At 39.5% G+C, this 24,391-nt stretch overlaps 1 protein-coding gene across 1 annotated transcript in view; it reads left to right on the top strand.

The window, feature by feature from the left end:
• Positions 1-24,391, top strand: part of FCHSD2 (FCH and double SH3 domains 2) — a 174,926-nt gene that overhangs the window by 123,552 nt on the left and 26,983 nt on the right. The window contains exons 9-11 of the mRNA XM_075722744.1: positions 8,669-8,791; positions 13,003-13,098; positions 24,233-24,349. Of these exons, the coding sequence (XP_075578859.1) occupies positions 8,669-8,791; positions 13,003-13,098; positions 24,233-24,349 (336 nt within the window). The remainder of the gene's footprint in view (positions 1-8,668; positions 8,792-13,002; positions 13,099-24,232; positions 24,350-24,391) is intronic.

The following is a 24,391-nucleotide window of genomic DNA, read 5'->3' as shown; positions in this document are numbered from 1 at the left end:
CTCACTGATGTAAGCGGAATTATTCTTGAGCCCTGAAGTGTTAATTTAATGCTGTCTTCATTAGGTAACTCTCATGGCTGGCTGCCTCATGGGGCAAAGAGTTATTTCCAAAGAAATAAAGAAGAAGAATGTCCAAAGGAGATTTCCTTCAGTGCCTCTGTTCACCTACCAGACCCTCATCATTAAATGTGACAACTACAGGGTACTACCACGAGATCTGTGGAGGCAAATCTAGAAGGAGTACTTAATATTATCATTAATTTTGGTTATACTTGTTTTAAAGGGACTTTGGATCGGGGGAGGGCGATGGGCATGCGGTTGGCGGCCATTCCGTGTTTTTCTGTGCTCCGAGTAGACTTCAGTGCACTAGCGGCAAAGGTTTTGTCATTAAAAACAATAACCCTGCCTAAATTGTAAGGGAACAAACTGATGTGCGGAACAATCATCAAGTGACTAAACAAAGAACTTGCAAACAAGCCCAAAACTATTGACGCTAGCAAATACAAAGCTCTGGGGTAAGGGAAAGTGCAAAGTGTGTTTATGAGCAGCGAGCTGAAAGGCAAGCAAACAGAAGTCAGGGCACTTGTTGTCTTCTAGTGTTTATTGTTTCCATGTTTGCCGTGATGAAAGCTCCTTCTCTAGGCTGGAGGAAGAGAGGAGGAAACTCAAGATAGCTTCTGCAACCTTCATTTATTTAAATAGACTCTTTATGCATTTTGCAGCCTTTTTCATCATATTATCTTCCTACCTTTTGGTCTACTTTTTTTTATTTCCACTCGTTCCCAGATTTTTTTATCGTTTCTCTGCTCCTGAGGGGTATGGATATGTCCCTGGAATATCTTTCGCTTCCTTGTTCACAGCTGGTTAAGAATGTGCTTCTGAAGAACATGCAGTCCTGCAGGATGTTGATTTAAGAAAAAGAAAAGAAAAAGAAACAGGAGAAGCTAATTAGCTTGACAGCAACGGTACAGTGAGACAGTTATAAAAATTCCTTAAAATTATTTTCTATGAAACTGCAAGAAGGAGCAGAAGTCGGAGAGGTGGCGGAGGATCTTTCTGTAGGGACTCTTGAGTTCGTGGACCAAACCCGCTTCATTTCAAGGAGATATGAACAGGTTGGTGGCTGTGGAGGTAGGAGAGCGTGCTGTAAGTGCACTAAGGGCTAGCAAAGTAAAAATGTCTGCAAGTTGCTACTCTTTTTGTTTGTTTTGGCAGATATTTTGTGTCTGACAATGCTTGACATTCAAAGGAACTATGTGCTGTAGGTGTTGAGGACAACTGAGGTGCCCAGGACACTTGGCTGTCCACCAGCCAAGTTTAGGGTTGGTATGTACTGAAATACTTCCAGAGTAGAGCTGAACGTGCCACGTTGCAGAGGAAGCAATCAAAAGCAGTTTTAATTGGGAAATTGAAGTAAAAGTAGAGAGGTTTTGCTGCAGTATTTAATTTTTACAAAGTGTTGACCAGCATGAGCAGGTGAACAATATTTTGCACAGGAATGCACACATTGGGTAAGGAGGAAATGCTGGTGGAACGCTGTTGTTATTTAGAGAGCTTTTTTCCCTGTTCACATCCCAGGTAGCTGCATGGCACCGGTCGCCTAAGAAAAACCAAGAGTTTCAGTTCCATCCTCCTTTTTACACTTGCCTCTTTGGGATGGGTCCCAGCTTTCGTAGCTCTGCATTTGGAGTAGCAGCTGCCTGCCCCAAGTTGAACAGAGGGCTTCCTCGCTCTGTCCAGATGTATCTTCTTTAGGATAGTTGTGTTCCCCTTTTGTGGGACCCCACTAAATTCCAGATGTTCACAGGCAGAACTAGCTAGTGTTGCTTCACCAAGGTTGAGTTGGACCTGGACATGTCTGTAAAGCAGGCTTCTCACTACAGCAGCTTTGGATGTGCAAGCTATCTGTATCCTGGGATACAGATAATTTTATGTCCCTAGCTTAGCACTACTTTGCATTGGATGCAAACTGCGGGGCTGTACTACTGCGTAGCTTGAAATTCTGATTTTACAGAGCTGAGCTTAGATGGTCCTTTCTCCTTGTAGGCTGAAGAAATCCAGCACTAACTTTTTGATCCAGAGAAGAGGGCAGGTTTTTCTCATCGGCTTTTCTTAGCAGCTTTCTCTTCTTGCACATAAGGTTTAGCAGAAAAAAGAGGATTTTATCGAATGGCGAGCCTGTAAAGGACAGGCTAGGCAGCAGTCTTCCAGTCATTTTTAAGTTGGGCTTCAGACTTAAGGACCGTGATCAGTGCAGACAGTTGTTCCTACAGGATTGCAATGACTGAGAAATGCAGAAGCTCACACTAGATTTATGTCAGCAGATACACGGTTGCTGCAGGCATGCTGTTCAGGGACACTTCTCGCTTTGATCTTGAGTTCGTTGGTAATTTATATCTAGAAGTCGTGTTTTGTTGACAAATACTCACAGACCTGATTTACTTTTATGTTAGGAGGTCTTGCTGGAGAAGAAAGGTGTTTCAGCAGTGACAAATACGGCAGTGATGGAAGAATTTAAGAAGAAAAAGACTTAAAGAAAGCAAGCTGCTCTTCTGTATTGGGAGAAATTGATGCCTAGAATAAATTACTACCAGGAATCAGCATTTTTAAGGGAAAATCGCTGTGGGATGTAACTGTTAACTGAAAAGGATGGGTTTTCCTGACCTTCCTTCCTTTCTCTCCCAGTGTCCTTGGGAAATGCTGTTACATATCACTGATCTGAATACTGCTGAGTTCGGCAAAGCCAGCTGATTCAAGTTGTTGACTTTATTACTTCTGAGTTTGAGATGAGTTTTTAAAATACTCTATTCTTCACTGTCAAATAATCTGAGATGCATTGCCACGCTTGGGATAAAATAGATATGAACTGCTTTTGGTTTTAACCTCTCAGAGACCCAGAAGGATGCTTAAGCTAATGTCTTAATAGTAATAACTCCTGTTAACAGTTTAGCTATTATTGTACCTTTCTTTTGGATATTTATTTTTATATTCTGAGGTATTTGCATATAAAAATTAAAACACTTGGAGTCTCATGCACCAAAATCATTCAACTGAAAATTCCCAGACTGCACCATCCGTGAGATCGCACTGTTGATTTAATGGATTATAGGCATAAGTGTTAAACACAAACACTCAGAAAGCTTCGCTCAGCATGCATGTTATGTAATTTATGTTGGGGTTTTTTTTAAATGTTGAGTAAGAAAACGTTTAGAATAGTGTTACAGAAAATACGGGATGAAAAATAGAGTCCCTGTTCTTAATGGGTTACAGGCTGGTTTCAAAACAAAACAGATGAGGGGTAGACACAACAGGGTTTACAATGCAAGTGAGAATAGGGTGGTATAAGAGTTCAGTTTTAGTTCTTAATAGGCTACCTAAAATAGAGAGAAGGCATCTGTGATACGGATCTCCCTTTTTATTTGAGGGGTTTTCTTTGATTACTAAGCAGGAAAATATGTCACATTACCGTGATGCAATACCATTGACTTCATAGAACAGTTATCACTCCACAAACACAATGATTTTTGTTCAGTTAATTTAAAACTTTTCCTTATCTTTTCATTTTCAGACTATAGTCCGGGTGGGACAGGGTCAGGCTTAATTTTGTTATGTTACCTCCACCCATGTAAGGAAATTCTTTGCCTTCAACATCAGCTATATTGTTTCCGGCAAAGTGGGGGCAGCTTGTGAAGCATTTGTCAAGGTTTTTAATGTTCGGCGTCGGCAAAATGAGCACAGGTAAACCGTTGAGTTCCGTTAACTCACCAAAGGTTGGATGTTTGCTAACAAAAATTTCATTTGATCCACAATGGTCATCTTACCGAAAGAGTGGGGTTCCAGTGAGGGCTAGGGAGTTCAAAAATATATAAAAACAAGTGCCCGTGTTTAAAAATAGAAAATTATTTCTAGGCAGTGATGATTCAGATGAGACTAATGTAACTTAGTCAGTGAAAACCCACGTGGCTTTACAAGTGTGGTTTTAATTGTGTTTTTTTAACTTAGTACTGTAAGGTCCAGGTTTTGGTGCCTGGTGGATTTAGATTGCTAAATGAGAGGTTTCATTTGAACACCTGAGTTTAAACTGTAAAAACATTACGCAAAGCTTCAGCCCGGCTTAGCAGTTTCTGTGCAGGACAAACATGAATAGAAAACAGGAATAGTTCAGAAATAAATGAGATAAAATGGAAGACCCGCCCTTGGTGCCTGTGCACGTCTCTGGTTTGCATTATGCACGGGTCAAACAATTGTCATTTTTTCTTTGGGATTTGAGAAGGAATGAGTCTTTTAAAATAAAAACCGCATCGTAGTTTAGCTTGTGCTCCGTCTTCTCCAACAAATTGAAATGGTAAATTTTAAATGGAGTGTGGCTGAGACCTGTAAATGTTCTGGTGGAGAGACCCTGAAGTAAGTTACGTGAATGAACGTGGTATGCTCAACGCGGTGTCTTTCCTACAGCGTGCATTATCACCTTCGATTAAGAGCAACATCCCAAAGGCAACCAAATATACTAACAATATCTAAAATAGGTTTCTTTACATCTTAGCTTTTGAGGAAATCTTTATAGGAATGCTTAAAGCCAGTGCATATGAGTTAGAATAGAATAGAATAGGAGTTAGTTCCTACAGTGTTTAATAGAATCTCTTGAATTAAAAAAGAAAAGCCTTCTCAAAATGATGATCTAAACTGGGACTGAGAGTTGGTTCCTAGGAAAACTATGTTATGTTGTACTTGAAACTTTATGTTGAAATCAGAAAAAATGTTCTTGCCCCTCCCATATGTCATCTTACTGATTTGCATTAACATCTAGGATTTCTTACAAAAACAGTCATTAATTTGGTTGTGTATCCATTGCCTTTGTTAACAGTTTCAATTTTTGGCAGTCCTAATTCCAGCCATTATCTGCTAAAGCTTGGACTCAGGTGGGGAAATAGTTTTTTACCTTTAGGATGACAATTTCACTGTAAAGAAAGTATTTCTTAAATAACATCGACTCTTTTCTATCCTTGGAAATGGTAATTTTGTGGTACTTAACTTCATATTATCTTAGTTCTGATGCCAGATTTGTTTAAAAAAAAAAAAAAATCTTGATTTCCTTTTGAGGTTGGAAAAAGACAGGTTTTTCAGTCTGATTGTAATACAGTAAGTGATTTAGTAATCTTTTGAGATTCAGAAAGAGAACAAAAGCCATTGTAGTGAAATAATGTGTGTTGGGGTTTTTTGATTTTTTTTTTTTCCAGTTTCCTCTTCAAGTTGTGTGATCAGAAATTTTGAAAAGTCTTTTTATTTCAAACTGAAATTGTGATGTTCAGTGGTTTGGGTCAGAGTTTTTGTAAGTAAATGAGATTCAGAGTAGGTATGATAAAATCCCATGTGAATGTTAATTTATATCGTATAGCTCAGCAAGTCAAATCTTTTGTTTTAATATTAACATATCCAGCTTGATGTAATAATTACCATTTTATAGAATGAATAGATACATTATCACTGAAAGCCATTTGTAAGCCACCAGCTCTCTAATCCTGTAAGTGATGGGGCTGTCACTTTTGCTGCGCAGCGATGAGGTTTTTAGCGTGTGTTGGAGCTGCGCGCTTCGCCGTGGGTTTGCTTGGCTGACAAATGTGCCTGTGTTGTGTCGCGCTGCTTTAATAACTTCAATGCTGGCAGCTCTCTATCGGTATTTAAGAACTTCATCATCTTGAAACCGCTTTTAATTAATGAAAGGAGAAAGGCTGTAATGCCGTTTCCACATGCGGGTAGATTTGTATGCTTCCTAATGTTCTGCCACGCTTTGATGTTCTTTCTTATCTTTCTTCTTATCTCTCTCTCTTAGATATCTTTCTTACATATCTCTATATCACAGGGTTTGCTGGCGCTTTAACACAAAACTTCAGAGCTGTGGTCATTGCAAGAGGAGTGGGGAAATAATGAAGTTAATACTTAAATATCTTTTTGTATTCTTAGAACTACAGGCCACAGCTGTAGATGAATTAACTCCTAATGCTCGGTAGGCAATAGGTGCAGAGCATAAACACGTGTTGAGATGGGCTTGGTCTCACTCAGCTTGGTATGACCGCCATGTAGACGTGTGTATCTAAGCTAATTGTCTGGGCGCTATTTACGGTCAGCGAAGAGGAATGGGCACTTAGCACGCTGCGTTTCATCTGACCTATTTTAGCCATCTATCTTAGAGGGAGATGAATCACACCGCAGAAGTACCAACTTCTCGCCGTTGACTCTGAAAAGGACCTAGAGTGACAAACTCCAGCGTCGATGCCTGCGCTGTAGAAGTCTTAAGTTAAATGACATGAATCCCTCCTGCTGGGTTTAACATAAAAAAGAACATACGGGCTTGATATGAAGGCAGGGGGAGCGAGCTCTGAAATACTTGTTTATAGCACAGCGGAATGAAAAAATCACAGCTGCTTCGCAAAGGGAGCATTTATAATTGCTTTGCCACATTTAAACTATTTATTTACATTTATTAGCAGAATTGCACTCCAGCCCTGTGTTTGATCTGAAAAGCTTTCGGAACAGATACGCTCGATCATAAAAGTCTGCAAGTTCCGTTTTGGGGGAGTTGCAGGATTGTCGTAGTCGTGCAGCGATTCTCCCGAGAGCACAACCAGTCTTGGCAATTTTATACGTCGTTTGTATTCCCTGAAAGCGCGAGGCAGACCTGCTGTCGGGACTGTATGTATCCGATGTGAAAATAAATGCCCTTGAAATGGGATGCTCACTTTTGCGCTCGTATAACTCTGATACCGAGGGCTCATCCCTTTGGCGGTACAGAAGCAGACGAAGTGTTAAAATCCTCGTGCTAACCTAGGACTGTGCCGTCTGAACTCAATGCGCGTTGCAAGATGGATTCCAGTAAAGCTGTGGCCGTACCAAGAGAGACAAGAACTGAAGCTGCGCATGTGCGTCGCTGTAGGGTTTTATGGCTTTGCGGTTTTGAATTCCCTGACATCTTTGCTGGATGAACATCCCAGCCATAAGCTCAAGTTCTGTAATTATTTGAGTAAGACGGTGTATTTGGGAGAGCTGACAGCACTTCTGAGAGCCGGGAGAAGTTAACCTGTAGCTCCTTCCCAGCCATGCGGTTCGTCTGCCTTCGCTGAACGGAGCCTTCCCGTGGCTGGGGGCCTCGCGTAGCTGCCCTGGCTGCTGACCCCTCCAGACCGGCCTTTCATACGGGTCGCTGGCCTTGAAAGAAATCCGGTGCCTTGAAAGAAATTCCCATGTTTGCTGCTGGTTTGGCACGGCGGCCTATCTGTTTGTTTTCTGATGGCCATAGTTTTTGCACTAGCAAGTTTGAGGCAGGTTTAAGGTTGAAGGGGGGAAAAAAAAAAAAAAAAATCAGCCTGGGCTAGGAAGTACTTTACACTTGGTAGGTGGAGGATGAAGAAAACAGTTTTAGTATGAAGTGGATTTTGGAGATAAACTTTTGGACACGAGAATTCCAGTCGCGCAATTTTCTTATTTTCCTCAAAGCATCCTTCGCTAAGGATGTCTGTATGTAAAGTTTTAATTTCATCTGGCAGTTGCTGTAGCCATGTGCTGGTGGTGGGTGAAACTTTTTTTGCAGAAGGAAGATCTCTTCTGCTGTTCATCATCGGCTCCGAGTGATTTGTGTCGGCTTTACATCTGTCTGTTAGCCTCGTCTTAAATGTTGGGCTTGATTTTGCTGGGGCAGAAACTATTTCTTACGGCTTGCACAATTTCACCTTTTTTTTTTCCCCCCTGACTTTTCAAAATGATTTAAATAATCAAATGCAATGCTATATAGAAATGCATTCTTGAGTCTGTTGAAATCTGGTATACAGTAGGTCAATGAATATACTATTTAAACAGATCTCCATGAAATCTGGTACATTGAAATAAATATATTAAAAATATATATTTAAATGTATCCAGAGTTGAATATTTAAATGAAATTGCCAGTCACTTGCAAAGTCGTATGTGCTTGATACAGAACTTGCATTAAAACTACGTGTAACCCGGGCCATGCGATGTGATTTTACGGCTCTGGTTACAACAGGGCTTTTGAGTTGGCACTTTGATGTCGTCCTCTGGTAACTACTAACTTTACGACGCATTTTTGTTACGTATGTGGTATTTCTCTGCACAAAAGAGATACGCGGTGCTTCTGTGAAACGGCAGCTGTTGATCAGCAGTTTTTAATAAGCAAATAGCTGTCTATCTGAAGCGTACAGATGTTGAGCGTCTTGGTAACGTCATTTGGAGCGCGGTACAGTGACTTGAAGAGTGCTCTGGCCGGTAGAAGCCTCATATCCTTGCATATCCTAGGTCCTTTTCTTGACATAAATGACATCTCCCTGAGCGTATTCACTTATCCAAACCTGACCTCACTCTTCTGCTATGGCCATATTACACAACTGGATGCAAATAGTTTAATATTACGTGATATTGTTGCGGTGCTCTGTGGTGCCATCTAATGGAAATAAAGCACTGTCATTCCCCCTTGTCAAAAATGAAAGATGTCCACCTGTCACTGTCCAGGCTAATAATTCCAGGTGAGTATGCGTTAAAAGAAGTTACATGAGCATCTGACAAATCTAAACACAAATATTAATACATCATACGCAGAAGTACACATTGCTTAACTTCATTTCTTTCTTAATTTTCTCAAATTCTTTCCCTCATACAGGTTCTTGATGGAAATGTATATGATCACCTTAAGGATTATTTAATGGCATTCAGCAGGACTGAACTAGAGGCGTGCCAAGCTGTACAAAACACATTCCAGTTTTTACTGGAGACTTCCAGCAGGGTAAGTTTTTACTGAATGATCCTTTGTAACTGAATACTTATGGCATATATAAGTTCCCAGGCTTAAGATTTGCTTCCAAAATAATGACAAAACGGAATAGTTATTATTTTTGGTTACTCCGGAGCGGTATTAAGTTAAAAGAAACTGAACAGTTTTCTTGGGGAGAATTTTTCCTATTGCCACCCAGATCGCGTTCTCATGAGTGCATTTACACGGTACAAGATCTGTAGAGAACAGCAATCGAGAGATGTTCACTTATACTCGCTCTGCATCTTTGGAAAGAGAACTTGCAGCTGAGTTCTGCACTGGGTAATCTGGAACCGCATTAGTCACCCATCGCAGTAAAGCCCTCTGAAACTGTTTGCATCATTTCTTAATAATTGACTGTCATCTTAAAAAACCCCAGATATTACAGCCTTTTCTCCTTTGAATTAAGAACGGCAAATACAGAAGACAGATTAGAGTCTTGTCATAGACGTGGTTTGTTTGCTTTGTCGAGCAGCCAGAATCAGGAATACGTGATCGCTTCCAGGATAATTTTGATACTTAAATAATTCATTTGCTGGGCTAAAAAAAAAAAATTATAATTGCCACTGAGCTCAAACGAGCTGCTTCGGTGCAGTCATAATATTCCTTTATACATGTACCTTAACCGCCCGCACAGAAACAGAGCTCATTTATGCGGGGGCTTAGCAGAAACAACGTATTTAACGTGTTCCTTATTCACCTGCAAGAGTGCTAACTCGCGCCTTATTAGGTACAAAGTCAGTGGATTAAAAATTGGCTTTGAAAAATTGGTTGTCTTTGCATTTACTTGGCAGCGACTGTAAAGATAGTGAAAATACCATTTTATCTTCTGTTTCAATGATAAGGACTTTCAGTAATTTATCTTGGTCTGTATCATTCAGGTTGGCTTCAAGTATCTTCCCCCAAAATGCTGGTTTGGAATCTTTTAACTAAATACGCTTACAGATAATGTCTACATAGTCATAATTAATTTCTTAATATTGTATTCCGTGCTTTGGGATCAGAATATTTGGACTGTTGCCTGTCTGGGACTTCCATCTCACTAAATTGTCATTTCCAAACAGCTCCTTTGCGTAGGAATACCTTCGTCGTGTATTCGTGTGCGCTGAGCTGGTGATAGCTTGCGTTAGCAAGCCTTGGTGTGGCCAGAAGCCTGCAGGTCTGGCTTATTTTATACAGTAACGTCATGCTGTATGTTTGAGGAAAATAGTTCTGTTTCTGCTTTACTAAGTTAGTACAATGCCTGGAGAACGGACAAAAATGTAAATACAGCTGTCAGGTCTGAACAGGATTTTTACAACTGGTTTATGGCTCAGCGGCACCAATTTTCTTGCAGTTCAAGAATGCAGAGAAGAAAAATTTGTATTTTACGTTACTACTGAAAGCGTGTGTCTCGCTCTGAAATACTAAACACATTAATCCGTGGCTTATTCCGCGGACGTGGTTTTGCGCATCCTTTCTTTTGAACTTGAAGCATTTCCTTAGGTCCACGTTGCAGGAATCGGCTCAAAAAAGAGAGGTGAATCTGGAGTAGAAACTATGGCATAGAATCGTCGAATCGTTTAGGTTGGAAAAGATATTTGAGATCATCCAGTCCAACCAGTAACCTAACGCTACCAAGGCCACCACTAAAGCAAATGTCAAAAGCTATGGATGTGTTTCAAAAGTAGCTTGAGTGTTCAACTTTTAACAAATTTGTTAGCACTTTAGTAATTCGGAATAAAAACCAGCTTGCTATCAAAGCGAAGATTTAAATATTTATTGTGTTTTTTTAATACTTCACCTGTTCTTTGTTAGTTTTAAGAACAAGATCACAAGCTTGCCAAGCTGTGTTTAGAAAAGACACTTTAGATCATCCGCCGACATGCTTTCGTTTTTTCCATCTGAAGTATATTTCTGTTTACAGGATGGAATTAAATTATATTTGCTTTAGAATGAGACAAGTTCCTTCCCAGAAGCGCCTGCTTACCTCTTGAGTGTGGGCGAGCCAGAGGCGGCTGCTTCGGAAGGGCTGTGCTGTAGTCAGCTGCTCCGGAGATTGCCGGTCCCCTAACGCTAGTGCAGATTGAGGGGAAACACCTCAAACCCAAGGGTTTTGTATGAAATGAAGGTTTTTCACAGTTTATCGTAGCATGGTTTGCCGCAGCTTTGGAGGTTTTATTACTGCTAGGTTGGGGTGACCCACGTCATTCCTCTGGCACGTCCAGGAGATATGGCCCTCTGGCACTGAGCGTATGAAAATGCAGTTTAGGTTCCTTTTCACTTGAACAGTCTTATTCAAGACTTGCACTTCTTGCAGTTCTTTTTTGGAAAAAAAATCTGATTTTCTTTGGAACATTTTCTGAAATTCTGTTTGCTGTTTTGAATAACGTTTCTGTGGTGTTTCTGGTAAGAAGCTTCACCAACCTAGGGCAAATAATTTCATTTATGCACGTCTCTGACTATGCCTTCTTTCTGCATATGGTATATATTTAACATTTGATTTCAAGTCTGTTTTAACATGTCAATTGACATTGACTTCATAAAGAAACTGCGTGAGAACGTTGACTTGATTTCTGAATAACAGGAAATCTATTTGGAAAAACTGCTGCTTAATCCTGAGAATGCTGTGTTGCTTAGGAGTCTTTTTATTTTCTTTTTAACAATTGTCAAATACATCGTGCAGAATGCTCCGAGGTATTAATTTGCTGGGCTTCTGCACACTCTCCCAAGTCTCACGTCAGGATAACAGTTATTCTCATTTATAACTAAGTATTGTTGCTTTGAGGGAAGATTTCTTACGAGTGCTGTCGTAAAGGTGGTTTTTCTGCTTTGAAGAACTGAGTTGCTTTTGAGTTAGAGGTCTACAGTGAAAGCTTATTGCATTAAAATAACCGTATAGGTTTTCACGTCCTCAGTAACTACACTTTGTGGTTTTGTTTCTCATTGAAGTTGGTTTAAAATCGTTTCATTTCTTTGACGTGGCACAGCTGTGTGCTACGCTCGGCGTTGGCATGTATCTAAAGGACTGTGTGAAGACTGGAGCTGGTCAACGTAAATGATCTCGATGCCACGGTCAGTGCCGAGCATCACCTGAAGCTGCGGCTGATTCCTCCGTTAGTATTTTCCAAATCCCTATTTAGGGGAATTCCTAATCCAGACTCCCTTCTGTATGTTTTCTACGCATTCGAATGTGTTTACCTTCAACTGCTCAAATTGGTGCAGTAATTATGTACTTTACTGTTTTAAATGAGCGCATTATTGGCCCTGGAGGACTATTTACTTTCTTTAACTGAAGATTAATTTTTCTGCAGTTCAGTATTTTGGTAACACAAGCAACAACATTTTGAGGCATTAGAGAACATGTATTTACCATTGTACATACAGCGTAATCAGAATTCTCGGTCATATACAATGCTGCTGCTATTTCTGGATAAATACCGTCTTTATTATACACTTCTGTACAGTTAAACCCTCGGTTTGGTAGTAGATTTTTATAATTTCATGCTGTTATTTATGCATTTTCATCAATTGAAGCAGTGAATACTCTCTAGAGTTCTTCAACCAGTGATACTATTTTTTCATATTGCAATCACTGAGGTTTTCTTCATAAATATGTGTAAATTGTGACATAAGAGATTTGTTTAGGGATACATGTCATGCTATCTGAAATGTATCATTAAACAAATTTAGTAGCTGAAGGAGTTTGGGTTTAGCAAAATGCAAGCTATGAGAGTTTTCTCTGAAAGCAATTTAATATAAAGAGATGAATTTTGCAACTGATTTTGTATACATGATTCCAAATAGTCTTTTCAGCTCCTGCAACCAACAATTTGTGTAAAAATGAGACATTTCAGCTTAAGAACGAACTGTGTACAAGAAATTATCCACAAGAGGAGAGAAAAATATTTATGGTAGTGATAGCACACACTGTATACTCGATAGCTGGCTTATTTTTTTCCTCATTCTGCCTGTGTGGGATTTTTTGTGGGTTAATGGCAGATATTTTTTATTATTTGCTGTCCAGTGTGTGTCCTACCGGTCGCCTCTGAATAACTGGGTAGTACCGCCCAGGATCAGGTCCTTTATTTCCTTTTGTCACATTCAAGGTTCTGTCTCTGTTTGAAATAATGTACTAATGTTACTGTAGCCTGCTTTTAAGTTTACAAAATACCGGATCTAAATGGCATTTGTTATTTTCTCAGGTGGTGCGGGATTACAATCTACAGCTGTTTTTACAGGAGAACTCTGTGTTTCACAAACCGCAGCCTTTCCAGTTCCAACCAAGTGACAGTGACACTGTAAGAACCCTGCTGAATTCATTCATTTATTTGTCCTCGCTCTAGTTGTAAGAATGTTGTTAGAAACGGGTGAGAGAATAGTGCTCACCGGTATCCCAGTCTGGTTTAACCTCGTGCTATATTTTTGGAAAAGAAAGGGAAAGTGGCCTGATTCCACCGTCTCTCCTTGCAGTAGGTGGGTAATCGTAACAAAAGCATCAAACAGGCTCAACGTCATCCACAGAAGAGCAGAATCTTTTTTGCTTCCAGTTTGTGACGAGTAGTCCTGTGTTTCTCTGCTTTCAGCGTAATTCTTACTACGTTTTGTTCGCTTTTTGTCATGCTGGTGAGGTTCTTAGCACATTCACTAATACTGGGTTACAACATGTGCGATGCTATGCCAAATAAAGCATCCATACACCTCTAAATTACTCAGTGAATACTAACACATACATATAAGAAGTGATTGATTTAGAAAGAATACTGTTCAAACATTGCATTCCAAAATAATCTCAATAAATATTATTTTGGTGTATATGTTGCTTCCAAAGTAATCATTAATGACATTAAAATGCAGTAAATCATAGTACGTAAATACATTTCCAAACAGCACTTTAAAACCAATGGATTGTTGATGTCCCACTGACATTGCTAACGATATTTTAAGAAATAACAGTTCAAAATAAGTCTAGATCTTTAAAAAAGTTAACCTTGTGCAGCTTTTTATTACTTGAACTCATTTGTAAACTGGCTTGGACAGAAATGTCTTGATCTCCAGTTTGGGTGATTAAATTCAAGAACCCTGGTAAGGGATATGTAAGAGTGTTTTTTTCTAGATGCACTAACATCTGTAACACCGTTTCCTTTGTCTTTCCATTTTAACAGACTGTGATTCTGATTTTAGTTCCAGCTCCTTCGTGCAGAGTCAGTTATTTACATGAAGTTTTAGGTTGTTCTTAATACAGTGAGCAGAATCTTTCTAACTGTCTTTGCCCTGCTTTTCTAACCTTTGCTGCTGTGTGTTTTCATCCTTGTGCAATCTCTGCGTCTAGAGTTTTAATGCAGTTCAGCTGGTGGATATTGAGCCCTCACCTGTCAGTGCTATGAGAATGACTATAGCAGAGGTATATGGTAGTATTTGTGCTCAGCCTTTGGCGTTTGTGTCGTTACCGGTATGCACGTGGCTCGGGGATGCTGAATTTACACTCGTCCAGAGGTGGCAACAGAATGCATAATATATATATATAATAAAATGGTAAAAAAAAAAAAAAAAAAGCTTTTTCCACAATGAGATTTAAGTTAAAAGAAAGAAAAAGCAATTTTAACTGTGTTATTCGTGGGGATCAGCTTCACGCTTCTCTTTTGCACTTGCACAACATTTGTAATAGATATTCTAATCTTTTGGGGGCATGAATTAAAATTTCACAGCTCGAGATAGTGCTGTGTATAATTGGTTACTTCTCTAATGTGAATGGGGAAGCTTGTATAACAACTGGAGGCTATTAGTATGCACTGATGAAGTGCAGTCCCATTACTAATTTAATTTTGTTCTTTTTCCAGAGGGCTATCCCCATGTAAAACAGAACTGTAATTCACTCTTATTAAACTCTTCAACATTAAAAATTACATGATTCTTTGACATGGCACTTGTGTGGTCTGACAGCGTACACGTGCACTGCTTGTAGCTTAACTTCAGGAGCTTTTTAGAAGGCGGTGAATGGGTCGCTCATGTCTAAAGCTGTCTCGGTACCTCAGATGCGGTGACTTCTTTACTTGGCTAACCCGCTTGGGCTGTAGAATTACTGCATTTCTTCATTGCAGTGCATTTTTTCAGCTTCTAGCTGCTTATGCTGTAACCAGTTTTCACAAAAATAAATGAATTATGCAGGCTTCTTTATGACCCACAGAACGCTCAGCTAATGGGATCCTACCTGGACAATTGCAGGTTGCACGTTCACCATTTTTAATAAATTACGATGAGAGAATGAGGGCTTTTGCTCAGGCTTTTGAATTTGTCAGAAGTTGTATGTTTTCTAGTTAATCGAGCAACATCTAATTGACGAAACAATTGTCAAGCATTCTTTTGCCACATACTCTCTTTGTAGATGATCTGCAGAGATTATCCATTGGCTTTTAGTTTTTGTGGGTTATGCCTGATAATTTTCACACCAAAGACTAACACTGAAACAAATACAAGTAGAATGATTAATATATCTAATCAAACGTTTAATATTAACCTTTCCCAAGAACAAATTACGGCCTCTCTTCAGACTAAATACCTGATACGCTGTGACTGGGGTCAAAGTTTGGAGCATTTAAGTATTGCTGGAATGAAATTGTGAACATTGTAGGGAAGAAGAACGTTATAAACAACGGGGACGTGGAACTCAGCTATAGGAAAAGCTCTGAATGCTTTTTTAAAATCTACTTTCACATGGTCCATCCCAAAATTTTGTTTTATGTGGGGAGAGCTGTTGCCAAAGAATGACATAGAACGGATTGCCATGCAATCCTGGTGTCAGGTACAAAATCCCCAGCTCAATTTTCTTTGAAAATACTCTCAACGTGCACAGTCAGAGCCTCCAAAAGAGGCTGTTCCTAGGAGAGGTAGGTATAGAATCACAGAATCATCGAATCGTTTAGGTTGGAAAAGACCTTTAAGACCATCCAGTCCAACCATTAACCTAACACTGCCAAGTCCACACTAAACCAATTAAGGGCAGACTAGACTAAACCATGTCCCAAATGAAATGGTTTTCCATCCATTTTCAGGATTTTTGTTTCCCCAGTGTCACACTAACACTGGCTGAAATGCAGACTCTTGAATGTCCACAAAGAGAAGCCGGATACAAAATATTTTACATCAGCTATTTTCCATTATCTAAAAAAATTGTTTTGAGCTTAACTTTACACATTTGTTCATGTTACTAAATTACTTAGCTTGTTTCAGTGTCTCGGTTAATTTTGACTGACGTAAATTCATTATTGTAAAAATTTCCTTTAAAGAAAGCATTTGTTTTAAAAGTATTCAGTGAGAAATCCTTGATAAATTCCCAACCAGCTTTAATCCTTTCCACAAACGAATTCACAAACTGGATTGAGCCTTTACGAACAGCAAGGTGGAAAAAAGAAAAGGGTCTTTTGAAATCCTTTTAGCCTCACAAGACAAACCAGTCGGCACACGCTGACCTTCCACGGAGGCTGCTGCTATATTCAGTGTAGTGACAGTTTAATCATCAAACATCCTCCCCCGAGGCAAGTGATATTTATGAAGTCCGCAGAAATCTGTTGCGTTGAAAACATACTGTCCCCATGCTTCACAGATAAGCCCTAGCCATAAGAAGAGGGCAAAATGTAAAGGAAATTAGCCAGCTTTTCTCTGTTTCCTGTTTGAAAAAGCTTCTTTTTCCTTGAACCGCGTGTTATCACGTGAGAAAACGAGCCAGACGGCAAAAAGCGTGTCCGTAGTGCGGGAGGATAATGGCAACAAAAAGCTGACACTAAACTTTCGAGGTCTTTTTCCTGTTTTTTATCTACGTGTTGCCTGTGACTATAGTTTCCCCTGTACGTTACTGACGCTATCATTTTCTTTGAGCACACAAGTAAAAAAATGTAGCCAAATCTTATTTGTGTGACAGCTTATCGACATGAAAAAAATCTATTTTTCTCAGTGTAATTTGCTGCAAAGCAACGTCGCAGTAAGATCGGCGGAAAGTTTTGGAGTCTCACCCCGCGGTACTTGGACGTACAAGTTTTATGGATCGATTCTGAGAATAAGGGTGAATTTCAGTTCACTATCATACGCAGAAGAATATCTGAGCAGCTTATATTAAGCTATATAATATAAGTTGTATAAGTTATACTTACAAAAGGACATCTTGCTTGTGGCAAGGCATGTTTTCTCAGCTCTGCAAGTGCTCAGGGGGCTGAAAGTCGATAGAAATGGGAATAAAATGGGAATGAGGGCTCAGGCAAGGGCTCTGCTTGTCAGACTACTTTCAGCAGGTTTGTGTGCGTGCATAAAGAGGCAGAGGTATTTACACATTTCAGCATTTACTGTTGAATTTATTTAAATATCAAAAATACCTTTAAAACTTATTTAGTATTAAATATGTTTAAGTATTCTAAAATTCCTTCGTTTTCTAAATAGTTATATTCTATTTTTGTAATTACGGAATATAAATATTTGATGTTTGATCTAAATATGCAAATACAAAAAAGTTCGTTACATATAAACTGCTAGTAAGAAATAAGCCCTCATGTAAGTAAGCCCAAACTAACAAGTCCAGAGAATTTATTCTTTCTGTATTTAGAGCAGTCTGTGCTTTCATACCAGAACTGAGTAAAGTCATTGTTTTTAACTGTAACTTTTTTGAAGCTAAATACACCAAAAAAAGCTACAATTGAATTTTATCAAAGTATAAAGTATTAGGAATTATTGCTGAGGAGAAATACAGCCATTCAGGCAAGGAAATGTTCCGCAGATGCAAGTGGGAGCCCAGCAAAGCTGTAAGTTGACATGTCTTGTGTGTGGCCGATGTGACTAAAACCGATTTTACTTAATTCCCCCCACCTCAGTCATGTTTAAAATAAGGTCTGAGACATTATATTCATATTTGAGGTTGATATTGAAAGTTTAATTTGAAGAAAAGGGAAAGTCCACACCCTAGGGTTACTGGCTCTTACCTTGGGTTGAATTTTAACATTGTTTCTGATTACTTTTAAGTATAATGAGCTGAAATTGGCTCATGACCTAATTGATTTTATTTTCATTTGGAGAGCTTGCTGTTAACATTCTTTTTTTACAGTCAGGAAACACTGTTTAAGCAAAGCTCTGAATAATTCCTAACAGTGAGACCAGAGACCAGAAGTAATACTTGAAAAAAGTGGCCACTTAACAAATAGATCTTTGTTTATATTGCATTGAAAATATCTATGAAATTATTTGCTCTGTGTCAGACTTGATTCAAAAGGTACTCTTTTTTTTCCTTTGCTTACCTAATGAGAGCAATTTTTTTGTTTTTCTAGTTATAAAAGAATACACCGTAGATTTTTGGAAAAGTTGGATGTGAATGCAGCTGCTGTGATAGCTGAGGTGAATAAGAATAATTACGAGGGTGAGAATGGAAGTACACTAATGGAAACAGACTGCACTCTAATTTCAAAATTAATTTCAGTGAGAAGATTAAAAACTTTTAAAAATAAATAAGATTAAAATTAGAAAAGATTCCTGGCTTTTAATCTCTGCTCTATAACAAAAGTGCTTAATACAAAACCATCAGGTGCTAGGAACAACAACGCTGTATTAACCGCTGACATCTAACAAAAAACAGTACTTCTAAGACTCTAGTCTTTACAAAAAAAAAAACCCAACCCAGCCCCAAAAAACAGAGATGGGAAAAAACAGAGCTACAACCTTTATAGTAACCCTATCCTAACATGTTTGGCATCAGCTGCTGCAACAATCGGAGTGCATAGCATGTTTCAGAGGAGATTTCAAGCTAACGGTCATTTGTAGCTTAGTTGTGACCCCCCAAAATAATGATTGAACCAGAATTTAGAAATAAACAACCCCCTAAAACCCAACTGGATAAATTATTTTATTCATATGGCTGTACAACTGTTCTTTTCCTGGGTCCTTTTAGGAAGGAGAGTTTCAGTTACACCAGATGTCAGACAACAGCTTCAATATTTGTTGGGATTTGAATATTTTGCTATAGAAAATTTCTTTAGTAAAAAAACATGTGATCATGGTAGGACTATTTTTCAGCCCAGATGATGTCAAAAAATCCCAGGATCCCCTTTCTCTTTTCAGATATCCCAGGACCATCTTTCTTGTGATGAGTTTAAACGTAATTATTTTTTTTACTCCCTGCCTGATAGGATGTTCCTTATCCTTCTGCACCCACCAGCACTCACCAATGCAAGAAGAGATGTTCATTTATTAGATTAAAAAGCAGATCGTGGTTATATAAAGCAACAGTAGTCAGTTGGTTTGTTTTATGCTTTATCATACCATATGTACCGAGGTTTATGTAACCTATTAATAGTGGATGTCGGTCCTTTTTTATGCTTCTGAGTGGAAAAAAAACCCTGTATGTGAATAATCTTTATTTTTAAAGACGGGGGGTATCCTGTTTATAACGCTGAAAATTTACTGAAATGTAAGTTTAGCTCGCTCTTGGCTAAACTAAAATTAAATTAGTTCTACAATAATAGACTAAACTGAGCACCAAACTTGACTCACGATTTTCTCATAACTGCTGTGTTCAGCTATCAGTTGTGTGAAAAATGTCATGCATATCCCTTCCACCTCCCCACAAGTGTTGATCGTAAGGTTGAGCTTGCTTTTCAACATTGGCATGGTAACCTCTTATTTTCACCTCTTTAAAAGAACTAGCTATGATTTTTAGATGTGTTTTGTGTTGGTGATCTGCATGCAGTAAATGTTGACTACTTTTTTTCTTTGTTGAAGCGAACTTGTTTAGTCCTCCGCTACAAAAGGAGCTTTTAGGCTTGAGAGCCAACTTCTTTTCTGCTCTTAAACTGTACACGTGCCATCTGCATCCAGATATAACTGCATAAATAAGAGAATGCAAGCTGTGTGTTTGTCGCTGTCATAATGCAGTTCTGCACCTGCAAAAACATTTCAGACAAAAATGGAGAAGTGACATGTGTCTACACACTAAATGCATTTGTTAATTTAAGAAACAGCGTTGCTAGCCTTTAAGCTCTTGAGCTGGTTGGAGTCATCTAGTACTTTCTGTTGGTTTACTGATTGAATTTTTAGCACTAAACACTGCTTTCACTGTAATCCAAACCCTGAGAGAACAGCAGAACGTCCGTCTATGTTTAGCTCAGGTTTTTTGGCTCTTCCTTCATTCCTTGGCCATGGTAAGTGGTTTTGGTTTCCCTCTTTTTTGGAAGAGGTTAAATTGAGTCATTGGACGTCTTGCCACCACCAAATTCCAGTCCTGAAAATGCTTAAGCAAGAGCTTAATTTAGTAAATTGGGTTAGGACCAGACACTTCAGTTCCCCCACCTTCTTCCCTCCACATTTCATTTTTATGTCTGTAGCAGATAGATCTCTGGTTTAGCTCCTTTCTTCAGACCTATTTAAATGGCAGTGGGCTTTTTATTTCTTATTTGCTATACCCCTCTAGCCTGTCTTTACCTGAGGATACAGACTTCTCAAGTCATTGTTGAAGTCCTCCTGAAGCATATATTCTTCCATGCCAGTCAGCTTGCTGCTGCTCCTCTGCTTATGAGTTCCTTCACAGCCTTCTTAAGTGCCAGCAGCTTTGGTCTTTTATAAGTCAGGTGAAGTCCCTCCCTGTGATACCGGCTCCCTTTATTCAGGAAGCATTCCAGGTCCTGATGGGTTTGAAACCTTTCTCCTTGCACTGTCTTCTCGGCCAAGTATTCCGACTGTGTATTTCCACCACTCTCCTTGGTCTTGTGCAGTTTAGTATTCACCTTCTTCCCCAGGAGGCTAAATTTTGCCTCTGCATCTTGCCTCCTGCTTTTGCCTGTGTTTTTGGTATCCGCACAGACCACAGCTCTAGGTTTCTCCCCAACTCTTTTTACTACCCCATTTTTATATTCTTTATTTTTAGACCTTTAAGCAAGGGTGAGGTCTGCTTGGATACAATACTGCTTTATGAATAACTAATATAACCACTCTGATCCAATAACAATTCATTTCTTTTTTAGTATGCCCTTAGGAGTAGCCACAAAGTTTGCATTCATTTTTCTGGTCAAGTGCTTTTGATAAATAGATTAAAAACCAAAAACACACTTGGGATAATGCAGAAGGTTATCAAGCAACTGCAAAGAAGTCTGTCTTCTTTCTTAATGAAAATGAGATGCTGAGTAGGAGCAAGACCAAAGGGAACATTAAAAATTCGTTATGAGCTGTTTTATAGGGGAGAGGCAATGTCAAACGATTCTGCTCAGATTTGCAGCTGTTAAGACTCAGCTGGAAGCTGTGGAAGAAGCTGTACAAAAATGCTTACTCCAGTAAGCCAGGAAAAAACTGAGGTCGAATGTTATCTTAAGGATTGGATGTGCCTAAATAAATCCATGTGTTTGTCCTCTTTACGTTTTGCGGTGACGTAGTGGAGTAGCTTAATGAAAGTAACTGAAGAGGTCAAACAGTAATGAAGAAACAAGACCGTATAAAGCCACCTCAATAAAAGCAGGCAAAAGCCAACTTAATATTTAAACTGAGGGGATGTGTGAAGAGAGCTGCACGTGTCTGTTCTGTGCTTGGTAGGCAGCTTTGCCTTCCTACCTGTTGATGCCAGAGCTAACCACGTGCTTAGAACTTACCTCCTCCTTTGCTGAGCTGCTCTACACCTCATCTGATAATTCCTTTTACTTTGAAAATACCATTAACACAGGCTTTGTGGCTCCGTCCCACTCCAGTGGGTGAACTTCATGGAAATGTTTGTTTCTGTCTTTGAGCTAAAATATCTTGACATCTTACGCTGGATTGTAAAAGCCTCTTGGGGGTTTTTTTGGGTCACTGTGAGCAACACAGGGATGCTACCTCCCCTCCGCCCTTCTTTTGATGTCTATTAATGTGTGCCTTAAGGCATTCTGTAGGGACAAGTTGAAGCACTGCAAGCTTCTTGGCTGAGTTACAGCTTCTTGAAATAGAGGCAGAAAGTGGCCCAGAAGTCCCTTGAAGCATTAGATGTATTTCAGAGCCCTGAGGTGGGAGTGTGTGTGTATGTGTAGGGGTTGTCTTCCTTTCCCTCGCTTGCCTCTACTGTTGGAAATCATCTCCTTCACAACCCCTTGAATCCGCTAACCCCAGCTCTCTTGTAATAAGAAGATGAAGAAGAATAAAGGCCAGATTCAACTTTGATGAAAAGGAGCTTAGCTGAATGAAATGACAAGCTGAACCCATTTTTGCCTCATTTTCAATTAAATCCTCTGATAGGATGTTAGCATAAGTTAGTGTTATTGCCTCTCCCATGAGGGCAGTGTAATCTAAAGGCATAAAAATCTTGCTTTCAGAATCACTTTGGTTTGCTTCCTAGGATCTCTTGATTTTACTCCAGTCTATACCAAATGCTGGTATTAAAATTGTCTTCCTTCCTTGACACAAATTGTACCATTTTGCCCGCTGAAATAGCTGATAACACCATCTCTTCTTCTGCATCAGCTGGAGACTTCTCACCTAGCCTGAAAATAATTCCTTGTCTTTCTGCTCTCTTTTTCCTGCTGGCCAACCTTGAATTTCTCCTTCCCAAACAACTTTTGCATACTTGTGGGATCTCTTCTAGTTTCAAACCACACCCGATGGAGAAAAACCCTTGTCTTTTGTCATAGAGTTGCCGTTCATGAAACGGTCATTTCTTTCACATGTGCTACACAGCCTCAAGTTGTTTTGAGCAGCACTAAGCATAGTCTTCTCTTCTTGAGTGAAAATTCAGAAGGGGATTTTTTCAGTTGATCTCAAAGGTTGTGCAAGATTATATCAGCCCAAAGAGGACTTGTGATAAAAAGGAATGCAGGGAGGCAGCGGACTGCAGTGACTCTCACAGTAGTGAGATGTGCATGAGTCAGCAAGTCATCCAGGAAGAGGAGTTGTTCTTGAGGATCCCCTTCGGAGCATTGATTAACTTAAATTGGAGAAACCGCTGAAATGTGTGTTTTAAGAATCTGTTCTGTGGCAGCAGGAGCACACCCCGGGAAGGCGGGGTGAACATAATATCTTGTCACAGCTAGTTTTACTGATGGGAAGAGTATGAGACTGGCTCAGGAAAAAAAAAATCATAGAATCACAGACTGGTTGAGGCTGGAAGGGACCTCTGGAGGTCATCTGGCCCAGGGCTGGTTGCCCAGGACCATGCCCAGATGGCTTCTGAATATCTCCAAGGATGGAGACTCCACCACCTCCCTGGGCAACCTGTGCCAGTGCTCGGTCATCCTCTCAGGGAAAAAAATGTTTCCTGATGTTCAGAGGGGACGTCCAGTGCCTCTGGTCCTGTCACTGGGCACCCCTGAGAAGAGCCTGGCTCCATCCTCTTTGCACCTTCCCTTCATATATTTATACACATTGAAAAGATCCCTCTGAGCCTTCTCTTCTTCAGGCTGAACTGTCCCAGCTCTCTCAGCCTTTCTTCATAGCAGAGATGCTCCAGCCTCTTCATCATCTTCGTGGCCCTTTGTTGGACTCTCTCCCACTTAATCATTATTAAGTTACTTATCCTTACGCAGTATAGGTGCAGTAAATGTGTACTCGATACCCACAAATATAGAAGGAATATCAGGAAACCTACTTTAGTGGAAAGCTAGAGACTGATTTGCATCCTAAACACTGAGATATATATGTAAATGCACAAGAGTAGTTGCTGTGGCAGTAATGGAAATTATAGAAAGATCAAGAATGATTTCAGTAACTAAATGCTGGGAAGTCTGTTTCAAATGGGTTCTGTTCAATCTGTAGACGACAGAGGACTACTTTGTCTTGCTTTAGTTGGCATTTCTTGAGTGGGAAAAAATAATTCTTTTTAGTTACTGACACAATAAAAGCAGGCATAAGATGAAACAATATCAAAAAATGTGATTTGAAATTTGAGTTACTGTTTTGCAGACAGTTGGTTTTTTTTTTCTGACAGAAATGGTTGTGCTGTTGTAAAATATTTGATGGCATTATGATTTGACCACAAATTACAAAGAATGATCCTAAATGGCCAGTTGGATCACACTTAACCTTTCATCTTTGCTTCCTATAATGCATGTTTATTTTAGAAATTAGGTGACTTCCTTGGCTAGTTATTCTTCACCTCTTTGATATAGTGTATGGGTGAAAGAGTATTTCAGTTTTATTCATCATGAATGTCTTTCATTGCAGTAGAACTGTGTCTGGATTTCAGTGTCTCCCGCTAATTTTCCTGAGATAGTGAGTTGTGACTTCTTTTGAACTTTGATTTGCTTTCGTAGTTGGCTTTCCACAACATGGTACCATCACAAAGTTCATAAGGAAGAGAGCTGCTTTTGTTGAATCTTTCTTGTTTTGTATAAAACAAGATCCCAGGCTGATAAATGTAATATACAGTTACCCTATAACTAAGTATTATCCTATCTACAGATTGCCCCAGGTCTATGTCATGACTCGTTCTCTTGTTGTTTTCTGTTTCAGAGTCGACAACTGGAATCGGAAACTGGAACGACTGAGGAGCACAGCCTCAACAAGGAGGCTCGGAAATGGGCTACCCGGGTAGCCCGTGAGCACAAAAACATCATCCACAGTCAACGGGTAGGTTAGGAAAACTTCCGTTTACAGATTTGATTTGTTGCA

Source organism: Pelecanus crispus, chromosome 1, assembly GCF_030463565.1.
Source record: "Pelecanus crispus isolate bPelCri1 chromosome 1, bPelCri1.pri, whole genome shotgun sequence".
NCBI lineage: Eukaryota > Metazoa > Chordata > Aves > Pelecaniformes > Pelecanidae > Pelecanus > Pelecanus crispus.
Note: the sequence above shows the minus strand (reverse complement) of the source record. Positions and strands in the feature narration are given on the sequence as shown.